Here is a 27,201-nt window from a genome sequence, read left to right as displayed (position 1 = left end):
GGGTGATGCCACTGAACACGGTTCTGTTGGGGTCAGCGTGTGATCAGAATATGCAAATTACCCTAGTGGTAGGCTACCGGAAGGTTCTACCCTGTCAGAGGTAATTTACATATAAACGAATCGCCAAACAGAAGTAAATTGTTATTTACGGGTTGACAATTACTGATCACTAGCGGTAGGCCACCAAAGTAATGGATTACTGGAGTAATAGATTACTAAGGTAATGTACCAAGTGTAAGTTATGCAAAGCTATAAAGGTTGATTGGAGTAAATAGTCAGTTATCGGCCAACAGCTTTGAGCTAAAAAGGGTCGCCTGACGGGAGGAACCTCCACGGGGTCCAATCGCGAAGGCGGTCCACCAGTGGCACGACCGGTCAACAGGCGTGACGGGTCACTCCTTTGTTGACAACTGCGGGTCAGTGGCGTGACCTACCGAAGCGCCTGTGGACCCACAGGAGGCGACTCGCTGGAGTAACCGGGGAAAAGCTCAAGCTGCGAAGGCGTCACAAATGGCTATTGACCTATCAATGAACAACGGTACTTGATTACGAGTGATGATTAAATTACGGAGAGCAACCTATGATTCAAGTTATCAATGAAACAAACCTGCGATTTGTGAGTCAATAACTGAGGGGAGGCTGAATTACTTCGGTGGAGTGGACCACCGAAGGTGATCTGCAAGTAATTTAGAATGGATTGTTAATCAAACAAGTTTGGTTATTTATCTAATAACAATCGGGAGTAATCAAGGAGGAGTTGGAATTAATTAAGTAAAGTCGGGGTTTACTAATTAAATACAATGAGTTATTTGAATGAGCTAAACCATTGAAATTGAATTAAATGCAGTTAGGATTATTAATTGGATAAACTTGCGCTTTATGAATTAATAATACTGGATAATTGGATGCTGAGATGCACGAAAACCACTTAAAAATGATTAAAAGCACTCTTGAGTATTAATTGAATAAATTGACTAATTTATTAGTTAATAAAGCATACAAATTATCTATCTGCAACAAAAATAAATGAACAATAGCTTAGAGACAATTCAAGTTGTGATTAGGTTAACTGGGTAACAGATCAATCAATAATAGTGCGGGTAATTAACCACAGAAAATGCGATGAAACACTTAAAATTATTTAAAAGCAATGCGGGTTATTCCCGTGGAAAACCTGCATTCATTCGCCAACGCCTCCTAGGTGTGTTAAATTACCCAAAGCGTTAAAATCATTGAAATTGATTTAAACCATTCAAACTATTAATCAATTGAATATTACCGTTACTTAATCAAAGTCGGGGCACCAGCTGAAGTTAGGGTCTTAAACGAAACATCAGTCTTAAAAAAGAAAGTTCAATTAAAATGTTTAAATTATTATTTCTGATTGAAATGATAATCGCAATTTAACTGAAGCAGGAAAGGAAGGCTGTAAATCCGAGCACTGACTGTTACAACCAGCAGTTGTCGCTGAAAAGCACACAAAAACCACCAAGAATCGTTCAATTCAACTATTAAGTGTTTATTAACAAACGTCTATTCCTAAATCATCAATCTATGAATCACATCTAATCAATAAACATCAAGCAAGATCTCATAAAACAACACAATACAAAACAAAGCCAGCTAATAAAGTGTGTGTGTGTGTGTGTGAGTGTGTGTGTGTGTGTGTGTGTGTGTTCGAGTGTGGGGAGCGATGTGTGTGTGTGTGTGTGCGGGTTTGTGGAGCGAAAGGGGCGTGACTTGGTGAGAGGGTAATGACCACGAACGTCCACCAGAGGGAGGTAGACGTCGGCGGTCCGGTGTAATCACCCGATCTGGCCACTAGGTGCGCGTCGGCGCGCGGGGCAGTTGTGATGACTTAATGCAACCACCAGATGGCGGTACGAGCGGTTGCAATTACCCACGCGACTACCAGAGGGCGCCAAACGGCTCGGCGACCCGGCGAGGAAATCGATGTGATTACCCACCCGGTCACCAGAGGCGCTCGGCGTGCTCTGCCTGGGATAGCGTGACGTCACTGAGCTCCGCACGGGCCGTAGCCGTCGGGAGCGCGCCGGATTCCTTGTGGCCGAGAAATCCGAGCCGCAGTGAACTACACACGGTCCCAGGGACGCACTGAAAGGAGGCGCTTGGAGGCAGCGGCGGCCGTACCGTGCGCTGGTTAGTGAACAGGGAAACAGAGGAGAAGAGGAGAGAGAGAGAGGAGAGAGGAGGGGGTGTCTGACTGTGTACACTGACGCGACCGCCTCAGCTTACACGTACAGAGTCCAAAAACGGCTGTTCAGGCAGATATGGACTCTGGGAGCAGAAGCGTGAGCTGAGGATGAGGAGGCTCGCGCGTGCGTGCGATGATTCGCGTGGATGGCCGTCCACGCGTAGACACAAAAGTACTCAGAAACAGGGATCGGCGTCCCAAAGTTACAAGTACCAACAATAAACACACAGCAATAATAATATCACGTTATTCTAATTCCTGCCCAGACTCTAAGCCTTACTTGGTTGGACGAGGGGGAAACGTGCTTCCGTGGCCAGGTGAAATCCGTCGATTTGTGGCCGCGGGCGGTTCTCTGGCGTCCCAGAAAATAGAGACCTGACGTGGACTACGGAGGGGAAACCCGTAGTGTGATCCGAGGGGCGATCAGCAGCTTCTTGCGATGAGGGGGGGAGTGAAGAAGCGATGCTCAGGTCGGTCTGCAGACGAGCGTGCGGTTGCAGCGCGCGCTCGGGGTCCGGATGATGCAAACAAAAAAAGGGAAGGAAAAAAAGAAGGGGAAACCAAAAATAAAGGGAATTCCCGCTTTTCTTGAGCTCGTCCAGCGAGGTGAAGAAAATTCAGGCCCGGTCCAGGTGCGTTAACACGAGGCGCTTTGTCTCCTTACGAAAAGGTGCGTCTGGGTTGACGCGATTTCGTTTTGGAAGAGGCTGGATCTCTTCCCGGGCCTGAATTTATACCGTTATGATGTCTTCCGGGCTCCCCGCGGCGTTGGCCGTGGTTCAGCCAATCCACGCGGGGTTGGCTTGCGCGTCACCGGGCCGGTGACCCGGTGATGACGGGATTTTGGGTCCCCCTGCCGTCGAGCTGCAGTGCCGCAGCTAGAGGAGGGGGGACCCGGGGGCCCCCCAGGGGGGGGTCATGTGATCAATGGCGAATTTTCCAGGGTTGAGCACATGGTTTCTTTGTTCTCAAAGAAACGTGGCTCACCCCCCTCCTCGCCCCCCCCCCCTTCCTCATGAGGGTGAGTGAACAAAGGATTTTGGCTCCAACAGTTCTCATGGCTTCCAACATGAAATACGTTTTTTTTTTTTTTTTAAGCGAAACCATGTTTGACAGTGCAACATTACTGTCAATCAAAATCCTGTTTCTTTTGTTTAAACTTCCCAACTGGATTCCGCCTACACATTTATGTGAGATTCTGGTGTCTATTCTGAGACATTCACTGAATCTTAATATTTCAGCGCATGTATAATGCAATATGTAGAATTCTTTATAACACAGTTAGACACTCGTGCTTCATACGTGACACCGTACAAACCGATAGGAGCACAGCTCTCGTGCTGATGTTTAACAAACCTCAGCCTGATGAGAAACAGAAGCGCTCCCATGAATAAAAGATAATAAAGGTATTAGGGCTACATGTTTAGCCACTGTGGCTCTTATTGTGAAGCCACGTCTATTACACCACTGGGCCAATATGCAATGAGAGTGAGAGGTGGAGAGGATGCACTGATCATCATCCCACAGGATAATGGTTCTGCAATGTAAAGATGAAGGGAATAAAGAATGACGGATGAGGAGGCTGAAACAGGCGCAGGCAACAGCAGCGCAGAGGAAAAGACAGAAAGTGTGTGGAAAAAACCTAAATGGAAACTAAAGGTGAGACGGAGAGAATCGTTCGGTTATGCGGGTAGACAATGAGAAAGATGCTGAAGGAGAAGAGGAGTAGAGGGACTGAAATAACATAGAGATGTGTTTTTATGGTGACAAAAGATAAAAAAAAAGTCTAATGAGGAAAGAAGTGAGAAAGATAGAAGATGAGGGAAAAGGTGGAAGAGACATAAAGAGAGAGGAAAGGTGGAGAGAGGAAAGTGAACACATGGGAGAAGACGAGGAATTCAAAAGTGGAGAAGGGCGGGAGAAAGGGATAGAAAGACGGAGGTGTGTGTGTGTGTGTGTGTGTGTGTGTGTGTGTGTGTTTTGTGGGGAGTAAAGGGGGGTGGAGTAGGAGGAGGGTGGATATCCCGTAGGGTTAATTACATCTCTGTTCTCTGTCAGTGCGGCTCTTTCCTCTGCGATCTGAGTCCCTGCTGGAGGCTCGACAGGCCACACACACACACACACACACACACACACACACACACACACACACACACACACACACACACACACACACACACACACACACACACACACACACACACACACACACACACACACACACACACACACACACACACACACACACACACAGAGAAGCATCCGTAGTCATACTAAAATATCCCAAACAGAAATGTCCTACGTCTCCCCTTTTTTCGTCTCTCTTTCACCCCCGACTCTCTTTCTTTCTAACTCTTGCAGTAAACACACCACAGTTTGTCCCGGGAGAACACGAGCTGTTCTGTACCACTTTCTACACGAACAAGAGGGCCCATACTCGTAATAGCTGTTAATTTTGCATAAATCATGCATAACATGACCCACATGTAAATCACTCATGTCAGCAGGATATCACATCCAGACATCACTTCTTCCTCCTTCCTTTTCTCTGTAGGAATGGCCTTTTTTTCCCTCTCTCCCTTTCGAATCAGCTATTCTGTTTAGATTCATTCTTATCCAGGGTTTGCACTTGACAGACTTCTGCAAATGGTATAACCTCCATATTTTATACACTACACATAAGAATGGGTCATGTGTGAGTGAAAATGTCTGTTTATGAATGAGTAGTAGTTTTGTCTTGTGTTTTTGCTCATTTTATGCAGTAATACACATATATGCTTTGAAATACACCATCTAGTTTGTACTGTTGTGCTACTGAATGACTCATTCTAGATGTTATCCTGCAGGGTTTTGTTTTTTTTTCCTTCTGTGCTTTGTTTTACTTCCTCTTCTAACAACCTTAGAAGCACACTGAACTTGTGCTGAACTGCGGTTGGACGTGAGGAGAGCGTTTATTAGAGCTTTACTTTCAAAGACGAAGAGTTGTATCATGCAATACAAAACCTCTAGCACGACCTGCGAGTGTGCATCCTTTCAGTTTAACCGCATATCACTGTCTTATCTCGTAGATTACTGCATATTTTGGCCTCGTTGCGGAGAGTACTTTTGGAGCTGAACTTGAGGGTCAGAAGTAGTATGCAGTTTAAATAACTAAAGGTTCTTACTCTGCCCGAAAAGGTCCAGAGGACTTTATGTGCCCACGTTTTGCCTTTTATTTGAGTCTGTGCCCTGGAGAAGGACATGAAATACGAGGGGGCTGACATGCAATAAAAGGTCCCTAACTGGATTTATACTGGGCCTATTTGACTATTTAATTACATAGGCAAAATGGTGACTCTAATCGAAGCCATTACTTGCATTAATTAGGAGAGCTGACATCAAAAGTAAGTCAGTAAAACTCAACTTATGGTTATGGCAGTTCTCATAATCCGTGTTACAAAATGATTTAAGCTACTTTAAAGAGAGGAAGTGTAAATGAAGAAAAAAAAATCCTCTACATACCCTATATAACTTCATAATGTTCAGTGTTGGGAACGTATGTGGAAAATATTAGTAGATTAAGACAAGTTCAATTCCCCAAAAAGTTGGGACGATGCTTTCAATAAAGAGAAATCCATGAATAAGAACATTTGTAATATTCAAACACTTTTGTGTTTTCATCAAAACACAATATCAATTTATTGTGTCGTGTCCTCGCTCTGTAGAACTAAACACAATACATGACCCATTATATAATTTAATACAAGAGTTTAGAAATGGCAATTTTTCACAAATTTATTAAAAAGCATTTGCGAATTTTCAATTTAAAGGCAATGAGACATCTAAAAAAAGAAGTCAAAGCATCATGTTTTTCACTGTAATATAATTTCTCCTAAACTTTAAGCTATTTCCTGTAAAGCAGGGGTGTCAGACATCAGGCTCCAAACTGGCCCTAATCCAAACCACAAAGCAAATTCTGAAGATTTCAGAGAAACCCATTTATTTAGCGCGACGACACAACACAACACTGAGACCCGAGCTGAGATACTGGTGATATGGCCATGAATGATAGCAAAGTATTAGTTTCAAAGCCATGCTGTCGGGGTGAATTCGTAAGAAAAAAAAAAAACACAACAGCCATAGGAAGTGAATTGAACCACTGATGGAATGAGACTATATAAAACCTGCACATCAGTCCGATCACTTTGTTCATTGTTCATGTGGACGGGAAAATATCTCCCGATCTGGAGGAATTCAATCAGATTGGAGTACATCTTGTTCTCATGTCTCCTTATGGATTTTACTTATACTACACTTTTCCGCTTATCTGGCAGCTGTCAACGTGCTTCACATTGTTAATCACAATACTAAGCCGACTGCCATGCAAGGTGAAGGTAGTGCCTTTCCATACGTCCATATCATAGACCAGAACATTAACCTCTTTTCATGAGCGATGCTGTACATTCTACTGTACATTGACTTTCAATAGATCTTCCCTATTATCTGATGCAGCGCAACCTGAAGATCGGTTGCAGGTTTTCCTTTGGCTTTGTCACGTTGCGTTCAGGTTCTTGAAATCATTTGAGAATAATTGATGCATAATCCCAGCTGACTATCATATAAATCTTACTGGTGGTAAAATGCTCTTCCAACTGTTATTTTGTTTGACTTTCTTTTCCGCCCTTTCCCAAACTTCCCTAAAATTCAAAATGAACCAATATTTTTCTTCAGCTAGTAAAAGTTCTTCCTCTCAACACTGGCTATGTGGTCTATACTCCTTTCTGAGATTGCATCCTGTTCATGATGGTCTTTTTACAGATCGTCCCAGCTTTTTTTTTTTTTTTTTTTTTTAGGAATCGCTTGTAGTTTGTGAGATGAGATGAGCAGTTTACTGACCCGACTCCCATGGGATGACACTTGTTCAACCTGAGAGGCAGAGCTGCAAAATCTCAGTGAACACAAAAAAATCTGATAGATGCTAGAAATATTCCAGCCAACCGGGAAATAAGAATGGATATCGTGCACTTCAAAAACTACTTTATTTGTTCTCTACTGTAGGAAATAACCCAATGTTGCATCATCTCCATCTCGGGTCTGGCCATAAATAAAAAAATAAAAAAAACATGACCAAACAGTGGTTCCCTCTGCAAAAGTAAAGTATATTAAGGCAAGTTTTCCATTAAACTTCAAATAAATAACAGTAGTCAGTGCGGTGGAGGTTTTGAGTCAGAATTCAAAGGGAAAGTTGATGAAACATCAAAGGACTTCTTGTGAAGTCTGAAGACTCTTGCCTACAGAGAAGGAGTCTTCCACACAAATAACATGACAAGTCATGTAATCCTCCTGACAAATCAGTAAATCTCCCCGTTGTTTGCACCTTTGTGGGTAAATCCCACTGAGACGTGTCCCTCAGAGCCACGGCCTGCTTTATTAACCAGTTTTGCCTTAATTAGCTAATGGGATTGTTTTAACCATGATCCAAGAACAGAATAGCCTGCAGGAAGGCAAACACCAACTCTGTGGAAGCGTGCGTGTGTGTGTGTGTGCGTGTGTGTGACTCAATATGCAACTGCCTGTGCGTGACTGAATCACTGAGGTGTGTGTAGTGTGTAGTAGCAGACTGTGATTCAGTGTGTAGTGTTTTGGTGCTCGCGCTCGTGCGCGTGTCATCTAAGGCAGAACAGACTCCCCCCCTCCGCCTTAATTAACGTGCCTTCTCGCAAGACTTTCTCCGGAATATGAAACAATTTTACCTGATGATGCAAACGGCTGAAAACAGCGGCGGGTTAGTGCCTCGCCTCCTCACCTGACACTTTCTCTTTATGCGAGAGCGCTAATGTATGCCCCGCGCTACACTTGTAGTTTTTTTTTTTTTTCACATCTGTGTATTTTGGTGGCACTGCGATAGCCAAAAGGCTTATTTTGCTGCGGGAAATGTGTGTGTGTAAGCACAATCCTTTGTACTGCGTGATGAAAAAGAGCAGGCTGTATCACAGCTTGGCAATGATGTTTCTTGCTACGCGAGCGTTGGCTTGCACGCACACACACATAAGCCTTAGTGAAGGCCGGGGAAAACCTTGAAAAGAGGGCAAGAACGAGACAAAACAGAGGCAGAAGATGGAGAAATTACAAATATGCAAATCTGAGTAACCCGAGATCTTGGTCTGGATCAAGAGAGAAAATATGGAAAGGATTTCATAACAGTAAACTGTACATGTGCTGGTACTTGTGCAGAGAAGACAGAGGTATTTAAAATAAACTAATGAAAAAATGCATAATAACAAAATAAAAAATAAAAAGACAATAAAAACATCAAGGACTCAATAATAGCGCGCAACAAATTCTCCCAACAGCCATGGTATGGACAAGACGGAGTCGATAAGTCCAGAGAGGGACTGCATAGCTCGATACGGTGCAATAAAAGATGGCAGCTCATGGCCAGGTCACAATGAAAGGAACTTAATATTGATTTCCTCGTCTGTCCCTGTGTTGCAGTGTGGTGCGTTCGTTTCTCCCAGGAGCCGGCGGACCAGTCGGTGGTGCTCGGAGAACGGGTGGTGTTGTCCTGCCTGGTCTTCAACTACAGCGGCATCGTCCAGTGGACCAAGGACGGCCTGGCCCTCGGCATTGGAGAGGGTCTTCGAGGTGAGGGAGGGATGCGGGGAGAATTTGTCCAGTGGGAGAACCAAATAAAAAAAAAAAAGAAGAAGAAAAGAAAACAACAACAACAACCCAAAAAAAAAAACAACCTTGCAGCTTCACCCAGCTGCAGGGATCAAAGTGAAGTGAAGTAGGGGAATAACTCAGCTACGGTTTCGGTTCAGTTTTGACTGTAAAAACCCTGACAAAAGCTATTATGGCTGCAAAGTGTAGGGTTTTTTAACATTAAGGGAATGAACACTGGAGAGAGAGAGAGAGAGAGAGAGAGAGAGAGAGAGAGAGAGAGAGAGAGAGAGAGAGAGAGAGAGAGAGAGAGTTAAGAGCCAAAAGGCGTGTGAGTGACAATCTGGGCAAAAATGAGTCCTGTATATCATGCTGAATTAGAGAAAATCCCTCACACTGCTGACAAAAGCAGACGCACATTCGCATTTACATTTTAAGCCGACACGCACATCCAGAGTGACTTCTTGCAAGTGCAACAGCGGAATACGTTTCAGTTTGGTAGACGGGGGGGAAACATGACGCGCAACCAAAAGCTCGGAGAGTCAAAGGGTCAGAGCCACAATGTACGAAGAAATGCATCGGATTAGATAGAATACAAGGCCAAGAGAAGAATAAGAATAACAAAGCTCGGACCTCGCCATCCTTTTCTTTAACCTATCAAAACAAGCTTTTGACCCTTTTGGTTGCTTTTTACAAACTAAATCTGGTATTTCAGAGATTAATCTCCCGAAAAATAACGATTACAAGCAAGTATTCAGCTTTAATTACATCAATTCATATTCTTAAGGTTTGGAAAAAAGACCCAAAAGGCAATTTGCTACAAAAATATACACCGTGCAATGGATTGTGGGGGAATACGACTCCCCTTCTGGCTCATATATTCCTCTTGTTGCCTATTTTTAACTGCCAGGGGGATAACATATATCTCCCCTGCAAAGTGATTAAAGGTACTTCACCACCAGACCTCTCAAAACACATCAAATAAATGTGCTAGATCTAAGTGAAGCCGAGCCTTGAAGTCTCACACCGGGAGTTAAACTCACACTGCACACAGTTTGCATCACACACAAGCAAGTTTTGGTTGAATTCCACATTTCCTGTATTTTAAAATCAAATTATATATTTTTGTCAGTTTCTGATTGTATCATGGCACTGTTTTTTTTTTCTGCAGTACAGCATAGTTTCTCTTTTTTTAATTTTTACTACAACATGATGTTATTTAAAATTTCTATTATTTTAAAATGAATTATTGCTTTTCTGTTTAATCTTACCTTACCTACATAAAAAAGGAAACAAACAGGCTATAGGGATTATAAGAATCTACAGTCTGTTTTTATTATTACTACTGTCTCTTTATCTGTCAGTATTTTGATGCTGAACAGAATTCTGAAAATTTTCTTCAGATGATTCCTGCAAGCAGCAAAACCAGTCAGCCCCTAGTAGTTACTGCTAGTTACCAGTCGTCCTCCCGAGGTAGCAGATGTGGAACCAGCAGGCCTAAAGGGCTGCGACTGGGGTGGGAGCAGATGCAAGAAATTAATTGTGGGAGGAGTTGATGAGGTCTCGGCCCGCCGTTCACAGTGGAGGGAAGAAGAGCTGATCTGCACTGAGGATGTCCTGGAAGGAGAAACCCTGAACCCCCAAACAGCGAATCTCCCGTGAAGGACGCGGCCATCGAGCACTTTGGTGTCATTGGCTGTGTGAGGATGAGGTCAGGACCTCAGCGAGATGCTCCGTTTTATGTCACGTGGGCGTCCAACACCGTGCCTGTGTCTGGATATGAAGAGGCTTCAAGCATTGTACTTCTGGATGACATGGATTTTTTACTTTCAACGTCTAACAATTTCATCCAATTATACATTACAAACATGCATATTTATGTATAAATCATTTAATAATGGACAAGGCACGTTTCACTGTTACCTTCAGCTGTTCACTCTGACCCAACAAGGAACTCAAAGACTTTCAGTTAAAACTTTGTTGCACCTCCAAGCATCAACTTTCTATCAAATTTCACCTGTGGCAGCATAAGCTTAGTCTTTTTTTCCAGATTTCTCTCTGAACATAAAAGCCACAGGGGCTCCATTCATGTTTTTGCTATTTTTTTTATTTAAATTTTTTTCATGGATGGATGACGTGAGCTTAAGACGTTTTATTCTTGCGCATTAACATCGACTCACGTACGTCGCAGGCGGCGATTCAGCTCGCGTTTTTCATCGCGCAATCTGCCCCCACGCAATCTTCCCAGTAGGTTCAATTCCTCGGAATCATTTGCCAGTTTTGCAAGCGACGCGACGTGCGTGGTGACGTCGTTCACCAGTGCAGCCGGCAGGGGCGATGGCGCTCAAGCGGCACAAGCACTCGAAAGCGTGATTGAATTTCAGGAGAAAGGAAGGCAACAGAGCAATATTTTCATCAAAGGGAGGAAATACGACCGATATGCCGAAACATTTGTACACACACCGCGGCAATGACTTTGAATAAATGTCACGTTTGCGTTGTGCTCGAGAGTGAATCTCAACCCAGCAGCAACATTAGCACGTCCTCAGCTGTTAATATTGTAGGTTTCATTTCCAAATCCCTCACGAAAACTAACTGTACGTTTTGTTCCTCCATGAAAGGCAGATTTTTTATTTGAATTTTTTTTTACAAATTTACTGGGTTCAATTAAAACACACACACACACACACACACACACACACACACACACACACACACACACACACACACACACACACACACACACACACACACACACACACACACACACACACACACACACACACACACACACACACACACACTCCACTGTTCAGTTTAACTCTGAGCTTGACAAAATGCGAGAGAAGAAAAAACTTTTGCATTAGCGCTTCCAATTATTAGATTAGCAGTCACGTAGTGTACTTCCCTGCTCCGAGCCACTCATCGCATTTCTCATAACACTGTAAATTGATCCGCGCGAAACCATGCGTGCTGTATGGCTTACAAAAAAACATCACACAAACCCATCCACCCACACACACACACCCACAGTCAGCCCACAGCCCACACACACAAAAACAGTCACACAAGTGATAATCGGACATGTGACATGGATTTCGTGTTCAGCTCGACTTAATTCACAGGTTCAGTGAAGGTCAGCACGTCTTTCTCTCTCTATCTCCCTTTCTTTCTCTCTCTGTGTCTCTACCTGTAAACCCCCCCCCCCCCCCCCCCCACCTTCTTTGTCCTTGTAGTCGTCTGCAAACATGATCCTGACAAGCACATTTGATAAACATGTTGTGCTCTTTGTTCCCTTCCCTCTCCCTTTCCAGCCGTCTATCATCACCTTCTGTCCATTTCTTTCCCCTCCACTCTGTTGTCTGCACTGTCACTTCCCTTCATCACCGACATGTGGCACGGCAGTTTCTTTTTGTCCCCCCGCCCCCTCCTCTCTTCTCTTATTTATCATAGCCCCATTAAGTGTCGTCATGAATGAGTGAAACCGGGGACTTGTCACACAGTTTTGTTTTAATACGCCGTGGCACGGCGAGGTGTTGCAGGTGCACGCTATATGATGTGACGGGAGGGTGTTATTATGTCTCCTGTATGATTACATGGAGCTGTTATTGACAGCGTGGGCGTTCAGATTGTGCAGCAGAATCTCAGCCTACCTGCAGTTTTTGCTCTCTTCTCCCACACTCAAGCAGCATATTTGCATTTATTCAACCCCCCCCCCCCCCCCCCCCCCCTCAACCTCGACATGTATGTGAATGTTTTAAGACAAAACGGGGGGAAAAAAAAAAACTTAGAGTGAGAACAACACGAACATCACATGTGTGAGTGCAAATGTGTGTAATTCACATTCATGGACTCACTACCTGCAGGCATCAGTGGTGGCAGTTTATTGTTCATCCTCCTCATCCTCCTCCTCCTCCTCCTCCTCCTTCTCCTCCTCCTCCTCCTCCTCCTCCTTCTTCTCCCCGGGGTGCTTTCACCTCTGTGGTTGCTACGCTGCAAGGTGCTGGGGTGGATGATGTAATCTTCACTAATACTTTTGTCCCCCCCCTCAACACCACCACCAACACCCTCCTTCCTCCTCTGAGCACCCCGGTTGCCTGCCTGCCTGCCTTTGCCATCTGAATCCATGATGTCATGTTAGGATTGGGCACGGAGGATCAATGAGTGCCCCCTAGTGGGACGTCACGCTCAATTATGTCTTTGTCTGAGAGGCAGAGGTTCAAACATGGAGGAAAAAAAGAGGTGGGGGTCGGGGGAGGGGGGGGGGTTGTTGTTATAATTGGGATGAGGCTGCCTGTAGTTCTGTGATTTCTTCAGCAACCGATGTTTGATCAGTGTTTGTGTTGGCCATCTCTCCCTGCGTTACAATACCTGTTTACGCACTTCTGCATTCATTACCTTCCCGTGGTGTTTGTGTAAAGGATACACCGTCCTGATCTCCAGAGGCTGGTGTTGATGTTAAAAGGTTTTTTTATTTTTATTTTTTTCAGAACGTCTGGAATAAATGCTAAATGTTATCTGCGTGATGAAAAGCTTTGACATTTCCACATAAACGCTGGTCCCAGTCGCCGCTCCTGCATCTCTGATTAATGTAGTACAGTTGTAATGCAGTATTTATCTATTTCATAAGAGCTTTTTACAGTTGCCTCGTCTTGTAAACAAATCAGATGTCAGTCCTCTGCCGCGCGGCAGAAGACACAAACAGTCATTGACTGCGACTATAGAAGACGAGGCCCAGGTGTAGCGCCGCTTTCAAAGCTTCCCTGTTTCTGAACAAGCATGCATCCTGAGAGAATACGTTTTAAAGGATACATGCAAAAAAAATAAAAAATAAAAGCTCAAAGAAAACATATTTTCTTGTTGATCCTTCGAGGTATCTATGCATCCAGAAATGTCCTTTTATTTCCCCCCCCCTTGAGCTTTCCGCTGCGGCCTTAAACTAAGTAGAGGTGGAGGAGATTTGGTTTGTTCTCCTCGACGCAAAGAAAATCAACTCCTAAAAGAGCAAAACGCAACTCTAAATAAGTGACGCTGAACAATTCACATCAGAGTCTTTCATAGGACTACTTCTTTATCATTGAATTGTCTTCTCATTCAATTAATAATATATTAATAATTAATAATAATACAATTTTTCAGGTTGTTTTTATTTTTTACTTACTTGTCTTTAGTGCTTACAAACAATTGGACATAAATATCTGTACTACCTTCTCATCTTTTTGCTCTTTTTATTACTTGTTTCATTCTCTGGGGAAGAATTCGAGTTATAAGAAAAGGATCAAAGTAGCTCAAGGTAACATTCATCCGTACTGCAGCTGTGGATAAATCCAACAGTAATCTAGTCATATTAGGAATGGCTGAATACCAGTTCAAATAACATTTTGAGTGTCATGTTGAAAAAGACGATTCAGATTTCTAGTTTTGATTAATTTAGTTTCTTTGTTGTTGCTCATATGGATGTGCAAGTGTCACATTGCAGTTTCTTGCCATTAAAAAAAACATTTAGTTTGAAGTTAAAAATGCACATTAACCTTGAACTAAGGTGTGAACTAGTCAAACCTATTTTGGAATTCCAAATTCATTCTAAAAACACAATAAACACACCTTTTTTTTTTTTTTAATCGGAAAGACAGCGTTGTCATTTTGTGCACCTTTTCTTTCACTCGAAGTCAATCTAAGACAATAAGTCATGTATTGTTTTTTTGTTTTTTTATATGGATGTGGCTCATGATGTTCCACTTACATGGTGCGTGAATAAAATCATACTGAATGTGTTGTTGTTTTTTATTGTCTTTGTCTCCTGCAGCCTGGCCCAGGTACCGAGTGCTGAGGGCTCTGGACATCGGCCAGTACAATCTGGAGATTTCCCACGCCGAGCTTTCAGATGACTCTCTGTACGAGTGTCAGGCCACAGAAGCCGCCCTGCGCTCCAGAAGGGCCAAGCTGAACGTACTCAGTAAGTAAACTCCAGCTAAAGACGCCACGCTCAGTTTATCTTTGCCAATGAAGGTTGGGGGCGAAGGTTATGTTTTTGTCTGCGTGTATTTATTTATTGGTATGTATGTATGTATTTATTTTACCAGTTTTTCGCAACAACTATTAACCCAAATTGCATGAAATCTTCGGGGGTGATTTGTCATCATCCAAAGACCAATCGCTTAAATTTTGGGATGTTAACGGCGAACCTTTCCCGAGTAAACCCCAAAAACTACAAATCAAAGATCAGTGTCGGTTGCCATGGAGACGCATGGAGTGCTGCAGTTGCCCTCTGCTACCACACTGCTAACTCCGCTCCCCGCCCTCCTTCTCCACTCCCAGCCAATCAGATGCCAACTCACTCCAACGATGCGTTCAAGTAACACAAAAGAATGGGAACCAACAGAACATCATCATTTAACCTTTGCAAGGTGGCGGTGTAAAGCCGCCACGGTATGCACTTTGGTTTCTGATTTACCTTTCAATTTGAAAGGGTGGCTCAATTGAAATACAGGTGAAGTGATTTTCCACAACGTTGTGAAGTGCAGCTTGTTTTCAATTGAGAAAATGAGATTTAGACTGCAGCTTCTTTATGGTTTGAGGTTGGTTCTGTATTTCAAGTCGTTGGTTGGTTGAGTCACTTGATGCTGTGTCATGTACTTTCTGTCTGTCCTCATGTTTAACACTGCATATGTTTCTATCAGTCACATACTACTTTGTTTGCTCTGTTTTTGAGCTTTATTCTCAAAGAAATAGTATCAAAGTGATAAATGTATTTTTCAAACAAAGAACAAGATTACAGGAAGTCGTACAGTGTGTGTGTGTAAGTTTGGAGATTACACTGTAAAATGATGGGGTGGCATGACTTCAGATACATGAACATTATCACCTCTGCGATTTGATGACTCTTGCTTTAATTTTTCAATGGAGGATGATGAATTTCAACTAACCCAAGTTACCAAGGTTTGACAACATTGACAACGTTTATCCAACCGCTTTCCCACGATAGTGTACCCACACTACTTTTATCATAAAGACATTGTCCGTGACGATTAGCCAATGTGGCAAAGCTTCTCTTTTGGAGCCAATTCCAGCCGAGTATGAATGAAAATAGGATATACCCTGAACATTTTTACCATCACCTATTTACCTCAAGCACTCGTTTCTGGAGGGAAACCGGAGCAGAGAATACAGACTCGCGCACAGCGAGAATATAGAAAAACCCTGGACTCAAACATGTGTTGCAAAGTTCATTACTGCCTATAGAAGCACTGTGCATTCGTTTTGCCTGGATAGGCTGTGTTTTACATAAATACATGTAGGTATGCAGATTGGTCTTTACGAATAAGTGCACTCTTACACGAATGCCTCTTTTCAAAGTGTGTAACCGTCGTGTCTAACCCTCCAGTCCCCCCAGATGACCCCGTGGTGGACGGGACCCCGGAGCTCCTGCTGATGGCGGGGACTCCGTTCAATCTGACCTGCGTGACCCGCGGGGCCAAGCCTGCAGCGCACATCCAGTGGACCAAGGATGGAGTGGCTCTGGAGGGAGCCTACCAGTCCACGGTGACTCACACACACACAAACACACGCAGATAAAAACACCCACACGTGCACGGGGGAAGAGTCACGCGTCATAAAGCGCACATAAAACCATGATGAGTTTATTACGGCGAAATGAGATCTGCAAAACCTCACATGTCTACTAATGGCTTTAGAGGAGTTTATAACACACGTTCTAATACTTACAATTTGCGCCTCAGTAACATCCACTCTCAAGCTCGCTGTTTATTTGTTTATACGTTTGTTTTGTTTTGGGGGGTTTTCTGCCGCAGGTATTTTACAGAGAGGATGTACAGTTTGAACACCTCGGGCACACAGCATGCCCGCAGTCCTGCATGAGGGAAATAGAGTGTGCAATGTTTGCAGCACGCTAGACAAAGTCAGCACAAAAATGGCTTTTTTTGGGGGGTCTGGTAGGAGACTCCTGGTAGAGGCTTTCAAATACAGAGGACTATATTAACACAATAGAAAATACCCCCAAAAAAAGGCACAAACAAACACTAAAATGTGCCTTCCAATTGTTTTCCTCTTCCTTTCGGCTCTTTCTCGTTTATTGGAAGGGTGGAATAAAATAAAATGCAAACATGAAACACAGACAGGATTTGCTCTGAGGGACAAAAAAAAACAGCCACATCAAAATGGAATTTGACAAAAGCTGGCAACCCGAAATTTCCTGGCCTTGCTTAGCTGTAGGGGAGTTGTCACTGTCAGCAGTGTCAACACAACACACCGTCTGTAGATGGAAACACTGATGCTTCCAAAAAATACTTTTTTAAACCTAAATAGGATGTTTGTATTTTCTTTGAGCCGCGATACTCTGCAACTCATTTTATTTAATAAACTAAACCGATGGGGTGTACCTGGACAGGTTAGAATAATGTCATACAAACATTTAAATTTGAAATTTAAAGGTTTTTTTTTTGTTGAGTATATGTGGCGAAAATGTCAATATTTTCACAAAACCAAACAAAAATTATTAATAATGACTACAATCTCAACAGAAATCCAATCTTAATGAAATCTTCTGGTGCAGAATGCAGTGAAATGTCCAAAAAAGCCCCAAAAAAGCAAAAAAAAACAACATCTCGTATAGCTGTTGTATTATGCATGTTTTTCTAAACTCACCCTGACAATATGGTTTTCAGGCTAGTTTGCTCACAACATGGTGTCTACAGTTAGAGGCCGGATTGGAGCTTATCGCAGGCCAGATTTGGCCCACAGGCCTCATGTTTGACACCCCTGAACTAGACTAACAATTCAGTCACTTTAGGGAAAGTTTGACTGGGAAGCTCATTAAAGTAAGTAGTTAAAAGAGATGCATTTGCTGTATGTCATAAACTATATATTGATAAAGCGCAACAGCTGCTGCACACTCATTCTTTTTCAAGAGCATCGCATATGTGCATATTTACTGGGCATTCTTTCCTCATTAAGCTACGTTGCTGTTGTTGTAAATGATGCGACGTGGTTCCATTTCAACACCCTGGAAACACTATAAACACCTTACTTTTTCTACACATTTAAGTAACAACCAAGATACAACACTTCTCTAAAACTCATCCACTCAAAGTAACTTGGTTGCACCACTTTCGCACTCTCTCTCTCTCTCTCTCTCTCTCTCTTCCCCCCCTCACGATTTCTGCACACTCTCCTACTCGCATGAAATTATGCCTGCAAGCGCACACGCAGACACACACTCACATATGCACACTCATGTTTTCATGTGCAGAGAGAAGCTGCAGCAAACACTGACTCACACACTCCAACACAGATGTTTTTACATCTCCCACAGCCAGTTCCATGCCCCCCCACACACATGCTCATACATATTACATGCCGCTCTCATATTATCGTGATACTGACCACGCATTCGTACGACAGCACGCGCTCTCTTGACAGATATTTCTGGCTGCATTTTAAAAACAGCCCACCTCCCCAAGTCAAAGAAACCTGCTTAAGATGCAGAAGATTTATCACTTCTGTTTTATGATGGAGTATTACTCCATTATTGATTCATTTATCAATTATTTTCCTCCCGTGCATTTCTTTTCCATTCCAAAGTAACCTCACAAACCCCATGTTTGTTCCGTTCCTGCCTGTAGATTGCCATGTATATTTTATTGTTTCTCATAATTCATCGCTTCATTTGTTCCCTTTAATCTCCTCCCTCTCTTTTTATCTCGTTTCTCCCATGACGTTTCTCGTTGCCTTTTGTTGTTTATTTTGTCCTTTTCGTCCTTCCTCTCCGCCGTGCTCCTCCTCTCTTTCTTTGATCTTCCTCTCACGGCTCCACACCCCCTTCGCAATCCTCGCTGCTCGTAACACCTTTCCTGTCTGTCTCTCCCCCCCTCCACTGTCAAACAGGAAGTGCTTCCAGACAGGAAGAGGGTGACGACCAGGAGCTACCTGCCCATCACGCCGGTCGACACCGACAGCGGCAGCAATTTCACCTGTGTGGCCAGCAATCCGGCCGTGCCGATGGGCAAACGGGCCACTGTCCACCTCAACGTCCACCGTATGTTCCTCTTCCTCTCTCCAAGACGAGAAGTCACCTGAGCTGTTCGGATATGTGGTTACCTGTGCATTTATACATCTTTCTAAATTAAGAGTAGATATTTTTGTAGGACTTCTTGCATACACACTACTGTGTTTGGCCTCTTTCACTTAGTACACCTGACTGATGCACGGATCTTTATTAGTGTCACGTGCAGTGTTTATATTAATGTTTAGCAAGTTTTCATGAGTCGTATTAAGTTGTAACATGTAATACCTTCTACTATATGGCAATATAGACCATCTTTAAGGGGAACTGAAGCTCAGTCAGAAAAGGTTAGAACTATAAATGGTGAACTTTGTGTCATTATGGTCACTTTTACTCCAGTTTGCAGGAAATTGTATCATATAACTTGTATCTAATGCAGTATATTTAATTTAATGTTAAATCTTCCATGTATTGAAATATTCTCCACGAACACTTTATGGCTTAAAAATTAAACGTTTTAGTGAGTAAAGGGTGAAGTGAAGCGGTGATCGTTAACAAGGATGATGTTAAAGTTATACGATAAAAAACAACCAATGTGGTTGACAATCTGGATCGGAGAATAAATGTATTAACTTTAAATGTAGTAATGGCGCAAAGGCTTGTTAATAGTTTTAAAGTTTATTAACTACATGCATTTAACTTAGGAAATAATTGATTTGAAAGGACCTTTTCCTTCATCATTCCAGTTAAGAGTTGCATATCACTTTTTTACTCATGTTTTAACACTTTGTAACTTTCAGAAATGTTCTATAACAAGCAACATTTAAATTGAGTTAATCTGAATTAATCTGTGTATGGGTTTGTTTAAAAAAAAAAAAAAAAAAAGGCAGATTTAAAAAGATGCCAGTTGACCCAATCTGGACCGCCAAACCAAGAAAACATTGAATTAAATTTTTTTTTTTTTAAAAGTTTAACATGTGAAAGTGACTACATGAGTAGCAGATACAACACAACACCACACTGAGGCCTGAGCTGAGATATCGGTGATGCCGCAAGACTACGGTGTTTTTGCATTAGCCTCAAAGCCATGCTGTCAGGGCGAGTTTGTAAAAACACCCATCATGCAACAGCTTTAGGAGAAGTTTTTGGGACATTTCACCAGAAGGTTTCATTAAAATTGGCTTCATGTTGAGATTTTTGGTTATAATTGTTTAGTTTTTCAAAAATGGAGACATCGTCTTCAAGTCTACTCCGTGTCACAACAAAGAAAAACCTTAAGATTTAGATTTAAAAGGTCCTCATGGCATTATTTTCCAGCCCACTCAAGATGAAACTGGACTGTATGTGACCCCTGAATTAGAGCGTGTTTGACACCCCTGATCTAAAGAATGTCTCTTTACTTGTTCAGACCCTCCTACAGTGACGCTGTCCATCGAGCCCCGCTCCGTCCTGGAGGGCGAGAGAGTCACCTTCACCTGTCAGGCCACTGCCAACCCCCCCATCATGGGCTACAGGTCTGATTAAACTTCATGACACAAGTCTTTACCCGCAGTTCGGGATGTGAGGGACTTTTTGAAGCGGGCCCTGCAGAGCAAACATTAGGAGATCAGATATTTAATGCCAAGGGGTTCTCTTTTATCTTGCCCAATCTGCTCTGTATCCACCCTCTGAAGTCGCTCCTGAATTGTAATTTCTGCTTCGAGAACAGAATCAGTGAAGCTATTGACCATTTGCAGTGTTAAACACTTACTTTTATCTGAAGCGACAGGCCTGAAGCAGTGAAATCGGAGAACGCTGGATTTCAGCAAAGTGGTTTTAATCTGAGGTTTGAGGGTCCCGAGGTGGGAGCAGTGCCAGGTACTTAGGCTCTCTGCCTATTGAGTGTACATTAAAATGTCATCTAATGGAAGATGTACAATACGGTTATATGATTTTGAGACAGATATCTGGCAAGATGGTGAATGGATACCAGAAGTAAAGAGAATTTCATACAATCGCTCCCTCGGGTTTTGACATAAATGCATTATAAATGTCACTTTATTGATAATATAAAAATACTCACTGTCGAATAGTGAAAATCTAACAAAATCACTGCCAAAATCCAATTTTTGCTTTTGAGACCTTCCGCTGACAGCTTGACACGTTTAAAAAAAAAAAAAAAAAAAAAAGTGTTAAACGACGATGTGTGTTCCTGTCAGATGGGCTAAAGGTGGCGTGTTGCTGGAGGGGGCCAGAGAAAGCGTATTTGTCACGACGGCGGATCACTCCTTCTTCACGGAGCCCGTGTCCTGTCAGGTGTTCAACGCCGTGGGAAGCACCAACGTCAGCATCCTGGTGGATGTGCACTGTGAGTAAAGAGGGAAACACTCCCGAGCCGAGTGGGATTCAGACGATATGAATGTGTTAGTCGTCTCGCAGCCTTTATTTGCCCAACGTTGAGATGCCACAGTTGTTTTGTTACTATGTGCTATTTCTGTAATGTGCGGAATACATTTGCAGTGGAGTCCCGCTGCATATTCTGCTCTCTGTGTTTAGTTCAACAAAGCTTGAGGGTATTCACTGTCAGAAGGATATACTGTTTATAAATACTTCCATAAGAGATTCAGCTAAATAAGGCCGCGCAGCGGCTCGTACTCGACTCCTCATAGAACAGAACGTACCTTTTCTGAACCCAGTGGCTTATCCTTGTGGAATTTGCATGTTCTCCCTGGGCCTGCAGGAGCTTTTTCCTTGTACTCTGGCTACTCTTGAATCCCCACTTGGAGCCTGTGTAGAATCAGGTGGATGGACTCAACTGAATTAAGAAAACTGATGAAGAAAGAGGAAAATACCCCGTAACTAACTTATTTTACTTGCAGTGGTTAACAGTGAGGATATTCCCAGTTTGAACACAGTCTAGGGGGACTTTGTTCTGTGTCTACTGTTAAATGTTTTATCTTGATAGATGGATTACACTTTTATTTTTATTTTTTTTAACGCGTATAAGATCCTTCAGGAAGCCTGCTCATTTGCATTCTCGTGTAAATAGATTGCATATTTGATTCATAGGCATTTTGTGGGTGATCAATTCAGAATAATACTGAAAAATGATTCACAATCAGAAGCATTGAAATGAGGTTTTAGGTAATGTTCACATGAAACTGTATGGTTTCCATGTTGGTTTGCCTCCATGTGCCATATAGCAATTGGATGGAGCGCTAAGCCTCCACAATTACACAACTTTATCATCATGGAGTTGGATATCTTGGTGAAGTAAAGTTATCAGACATATCGGAGATCTACGCCAAATAAATCTTGATTTTTGAAAAAAAAAAAAAAAAATCTCGGCGTGACCACAAATTCAAAGTACCTTATGATAAAATCTGCAAACAATAGTCATTGGGAACCAGCTGAGGAAATATCTCTCATAACAATTTAAATGTTATGTACATTTGTTTGTGAGAAAAGGTTTCAGTGCATGTACAATTATTGTTTGTAAGCTGAATGCACACATTGCAAATTGATTAATGCAAATTAATCTACTGGTCTAAACTCCTCTCTGCAGAAAATATATTCCCGGTCATATACCCTCATTGCCTTGTAAAGCAGCGTCCATGTGTGTTCATGTGTCCATTATATCAATGTCAAAAGTATAAACCGATTTTCTTTTTGCTCAGTTGGCCCGATACTGGTGGTGGAGCCAAGGCCGGTCACAGTGGATGCCGACGCCGACGTGACTCTGAACTGCAAGTGGTCGGGGAACCCTCCTCTCACCCTGACGTGGACCAAGAAGGGCTCCAGCATGGTGAGGACGAGCCCTAGTGCGACGGCACACGTTGTGCTTCTGATGGAAGCGTTCCTGACAGGGACGTGCTAAAGTTTTTTGGTGTAATATTGGAGTTATCTTTTTCTTAGAATAATCAAACCATTGCCGCAGACTTCATGAATGTTTGCTCAGTCGGAAAGCAGACCGTTAGTAGTGAGACTCCGTCTTCATATCTTGAATCTTTAATTCATGCCTAACAACTTGAGAAAGGCTCGAGGAAGAAAAAAAAAAAAAAAAAAAAAAACCTAATGGAGCCTGCTGAGTAAATCAACATGTTTTATAAATTAAATATAAATCTCCTTCCCTTTTTTTTTTTTTTTTTTTAAAAACATTGTTCCCCATCTGTCTCCGTTCTCTGCCTAACAAACCTTCTAACCCATTTTCGATGTGTTTCTTAGGTGCTCAGCAACAACAACCAGCTGTATTTGAAGTCAGTGAGCCAGGCTGATGCAGGCCAGTATGTCTGCAAGGCCATCGTGCCCCGGATCGGAGTGGGAGAGACCGAGGTTACGCTCACTGTCAACGGTCAGTTAACATCCGCTCACCCTGCCATTAATAACAGTGCCGATATGAGCAAAAATCATAAATCGTGGAGAACAAATCTTCCCGCGTGCAGCAAATCCCTGCTCCTGTGTCAGAGGACGAATGATGAGACCAAATGGACCTCTGTAACGTGTTTGTTTGATGTAGTATCATTCTGTGAGCATCTATGTGTTAATCAAACCGCGAAACCCACGGAGTACAATACAGTACGAGCTGGGTATCTCCGCCAACCCGGGGCCGACCCAAACTTAACTAATCAGCTAATTTTTCTGTCCTGAACGGGCTTAGAGACGATATTTCAACGTCAGAATCTTCTCGAGAGCCCAGCAAGTACTTAATAAATCAAAACTGATTCACCAAGACCACGGTGATGAAAAGGGAGTTCAGAAAACGCTCCTTAAATCTTCGCCGGATGACAAAGTACCTGGTCAAACCAGACGGGGAGACGGCAGAGTTCAGCCTCACATCTTGCAAATTAAACGCAGAGAGCTTGGTGACCTATACTGACAACTTGCGCGCTCGTTCATGGAATGTAAATCAGAGTATATTTACCGTCGGCTGTGTTGTCACCGCTCACTGGGTCGCTTTTAGGCCCCGTTTGCACAACGGCATTTTCGAGGGAAAACGGAAAACTTTAATTTCGCTTTAAGTGTCCGTTTACAAGACAGCGGCGCTCAGAGCCACTGAAAATGCTACTTTCTGAAAACGGCTCCCAAAATGGAACTTTTGAAAAAATGCCACGACTTCGACTTTGTTTAAAACTGCGCATACACACTACGTTAAATATTTTTGCTGCACATGCGCGATTCGATGGACAATAACAACAACGTTTGCCTCCAGTGTGTCATGACTCCCAGTCCATGGGACTTGGTAGTTTTATAGTTGCGTGTCACCATAATAAAAATCCAACTTCGTCGTCTGTCCATGCGAATGTCCGTGTCCTCGCTATTGTTGATGTTGATATTGCTCTGAGTGTGGTTTCATTTCAAAAACAACCACCAGTGCCCACTAGTGGCCCTACAGGAAAACTACATGCAGTGTAAATGCAAGACTTTTCTGAAAAAAGAAACGCACAGACGATGCATTTTTACTCGAGATGTTGTCGTGTAAACGTTCCCTAAATTACCCACAGCTGTAAACGATTGGGACATGTCTCTTTTTCTTCGCAACTTTTTGAAAACGGCGAGCAAGGTGGAACTTTTCAAAAACGATCAATCTCCGTGGAAACTGAAGAAAACGCAACTTTCTGAAAATGCATCGACTCAGTTTCCATGGAAACGGGTAGGGGTATGATGCAATGTACAAGTTTGGGCTTCAGCGTCTTGCTCAAGGACACGTTAACATGCAGATGGGGTAGATGAGGAATCAAACCTGAAACCTTCCAATTAAGAGCCACAGTCGCCTTTTATAGTCTGTAACTGTCATATCTGATAGACTGGCTGCACTTACAATAAACTCTAAAAAATTTCTTTTCTGAATAGAAATTATACTTTTTATTTTAATTAGCTTCACACCATTTAAAGAGACCCCGATGGCCTCATATATTCTTCAAGCCACAGCGCTGTTCCCTCAATGTGATCCCAGCCATATTGTGAAAACTACTGCAGGAACGTACTCGGTGTTCCTTCAAACTTTCTCCGGCGATGATATAAATAGTCATGTACAAAGGCTTTAAATCCACAGAGGAAACAAACCCAAAACTTTCGACTCTTACCCTCATGCAGTAAAGTCTTTGTATGAAAGTAAATAATTCGATGCCATTATTGTCACTCATTATCGACACAGCATGAAACTCTTTTCACACCTTTTCCGGTTCGAGGTTTGTGAACCGAGATGAAGAAGAATTAACTGTCCTTCGAACAGCGGGTCGTTCACGGGAGCCATAATTTCTGAAAATCTGCCTGTTCTGTCCCCGATGAGGCAGGCATTTGTGCCAAGAAACACATTTTCTAATAAATGTCCTCTAATGGCTCACATTGTCGCATATAGTGTATATAAAATATAATTTTCCACATTCTGTCGCCGGAGGTATTTCAATAATGACTGCAATTTCTGCACACTAACGCGGTAATGATTTGTATCTCCTAAACCTTTTCTAAATGGGACACTTTGGATTGTTGTAGTGACTCTTTGTGCATATATACATATATATCTGTCTGCTCTAACCCCCCCCCCCTCCCCTTCCAGGCCCTCCGATCATCTCCAGTGATCCAGTTCAGTACGCCGTCAGAGGGGAGAGAGGAGAGATCAAGTGTTACATCGCCAGCACCCCCCCTCCTGATAAGATTGTAAGTCCATCCTTGGAAGTTGTAATCTGCTGCAGAGGTGCTTGACCTTTTCAGATTGCATCTGGCTCAGGACAGAATCCTGATCGCAGCCCCCCCCCACCCCACCCCACTTGCGCCCTGAAAGCAAAAAATGATTTTCCACCGTCTCCTCCGGCTGCTCCAGTCGCCGGCCAAAAGACTGGCACAGGCAACATTGTTCTCCAACTGTGTCACGAGTATCTGAGTACAATCTGTTCCTCTTCTGTAGTGGAAGGTGTGACTCATCAAAAACAGCTGCTGCGCTGGTTGGTCGGAATGAAAGAAAGGAAGTACATGATTCACCGAGATATCGAAGTGCAGCAAAAAAAACTAAACTAAAAAAAAAAGACTCATAGAACTCGGATAAATTGCTTCTGGTCGCACCGTGCGGTTATTAAAGTCTCTTATGAATGCTTCATGTATGAATGGCAAAGCGTGACTCGGTTTTTTCCTTTTTTTTTTTTTTCTAATCTGCAGACAAACCTAATCTAATAGTGAACCCCCGTCACGTGTTTTGCGACAGATCTGATAAATCCTCGCCAAATGTGTTTGCAATTTTATTTATTTTTTTCGGGCGTCCTCTGTGCCAGGACGACAGACTGCGATCAAATAACTCTCGAACTCATAACATTACCAGCAGAGCTTCTTTTGTTTCGCTGTAGCAGCTTCTATAAGCCTATAAGCCATGTCACAACTCAGGGTTTATTGGCCAGTGATGCCCCGTTTTATTTTTTTTCTACCCCATACCTCCACATTTCAGCAATAAGAACACACCAGTAGTGAATCCACACAAATCACTGCATGGTTTTCATCACTTTTAGCGGTTTTGCCAACCAGTTTTCCGGCGGCCACAGCTGCTGGTGATACAATTGTTAGGTTGTTGGGAGGTTAGGTAGCTCATATTTCTCGGGCTATTATGACAGGAAATAGTCTTGAGGATATCATAACACCAATGTTACTGTAGGTGCAATACTTGTGAATGTATATTCATGCAGAAATACATGTAGAGAAAATAAGTATTTTATAAGTCAAGGATTCATTTGCTGCTCATACTTCTAGTTGGGATTGCAAGACTTGAAAATATTGAAAGTATTAATCATTTCTTGACTCAGAAGTCACATTTTAGTCTCTCAATGCCTTCTGGGAGTAATTATTTGTGGCTCCTCACCTTTTTGCCATTGTAAACTCTCACCTCAACCATACTTGAATCATTGCGAAAGAAAAGTTGAAGTCTGAGTCTCCTAACACACTATATGAAATACAGTTTCTTTGTGGTATTCTGTAATGACGAGTTCCTTTTCTCCGAGGATAAACTCTTTGGGTTTATATTCCGTCTGGTGTCACTTTAGCTTCTGTGGTTTAAAACTTTAATTCACAATTTCTTTTCACTGCAAAAGATGCATTGAGCCCCAATGTTTTTTCCTGTATAACTGTATTGATACACTCTTTTTGATCGATTTCTCTTTAACCCAACATACTGCCATTTTTTTCTTCCACTGCTGACTTTACAAGCTCACCTTTGTTTAAATGTGAGGCAGTCTTAAACAGTTTAAAAAATATGTTTTTAAATCAATGATACACGTCTTTAAAAGAAAAAAGAAAAAAAGAAAATGCTTGTATTGATGGACATGTTTATGCAGCCAGGCCTTTGCGGGAGGTAGAAGCTGGT

General features: G+C 42.6%; 1 protein-coding gene across 2 annotated transcripts in view; it reads left to right on the top strand.

The window, feature by feature from the left end:
* kirrel1b (kirre like nephrin family adhesion molecule 1b) overlaps positions 1-27,201 on the top strand; it is an 88,790-nt gene that overhangs the window by 51,054 nt on the left and 10,535 nt on the right. For both annotated transcript variants that reach the window (XM_080476838.1, XM_080476837.1), the window contains exons 2-10: positions 8,690-8,839; positions 14,664-14,813; positions 16,242-16,399; positions 18,761-18,911; positions 20,287-20,392; positions 21,077-21,225; positions 22,535-22,662; positions 23,082-23,208; positions 25,414-25,514. In XM_080476838.1, coding sequence (XP_080332964.1) covers positions 8,690-8,839; positions 14,664-14,813; positions 16,242-16,399; positions 18,761-18,911; positions 20,287-20,392; positions 21,077-21,225; positions 22,535-22,662; positions 23,082-23,208; positions 25,414-25,514 — 1,220 coding nt within the window. The remainder of the gene's footprint in view (positions 1-8,689; positions 8,840-14,663; positions 14,814-16,241; positions 16,400-18,760; positions 18,912-20,286; positions 20,393-21,076; positions 21,226-22,534; positions 22,663-23,081; positions 23,209-25,413; positions 25,515-27,201) is intronic.

Source organism: Lipophrys pholis (genome assembly GCF_963383615.2).
Source record: "Lipophrys pholis genome assembly, chromosome: 1".
Classification (NCBI taxonomy): Eukaryota; Metazoa; Chordata; class Actinopteri; order Blenniiformes; family Blenniidae; genus Lipophrys; species Lipophrys pholis.
Note: the sequence above shows the minus strand (reverse complement) of the source record. Positions and strands in the feature narration are given on the sequence as shown.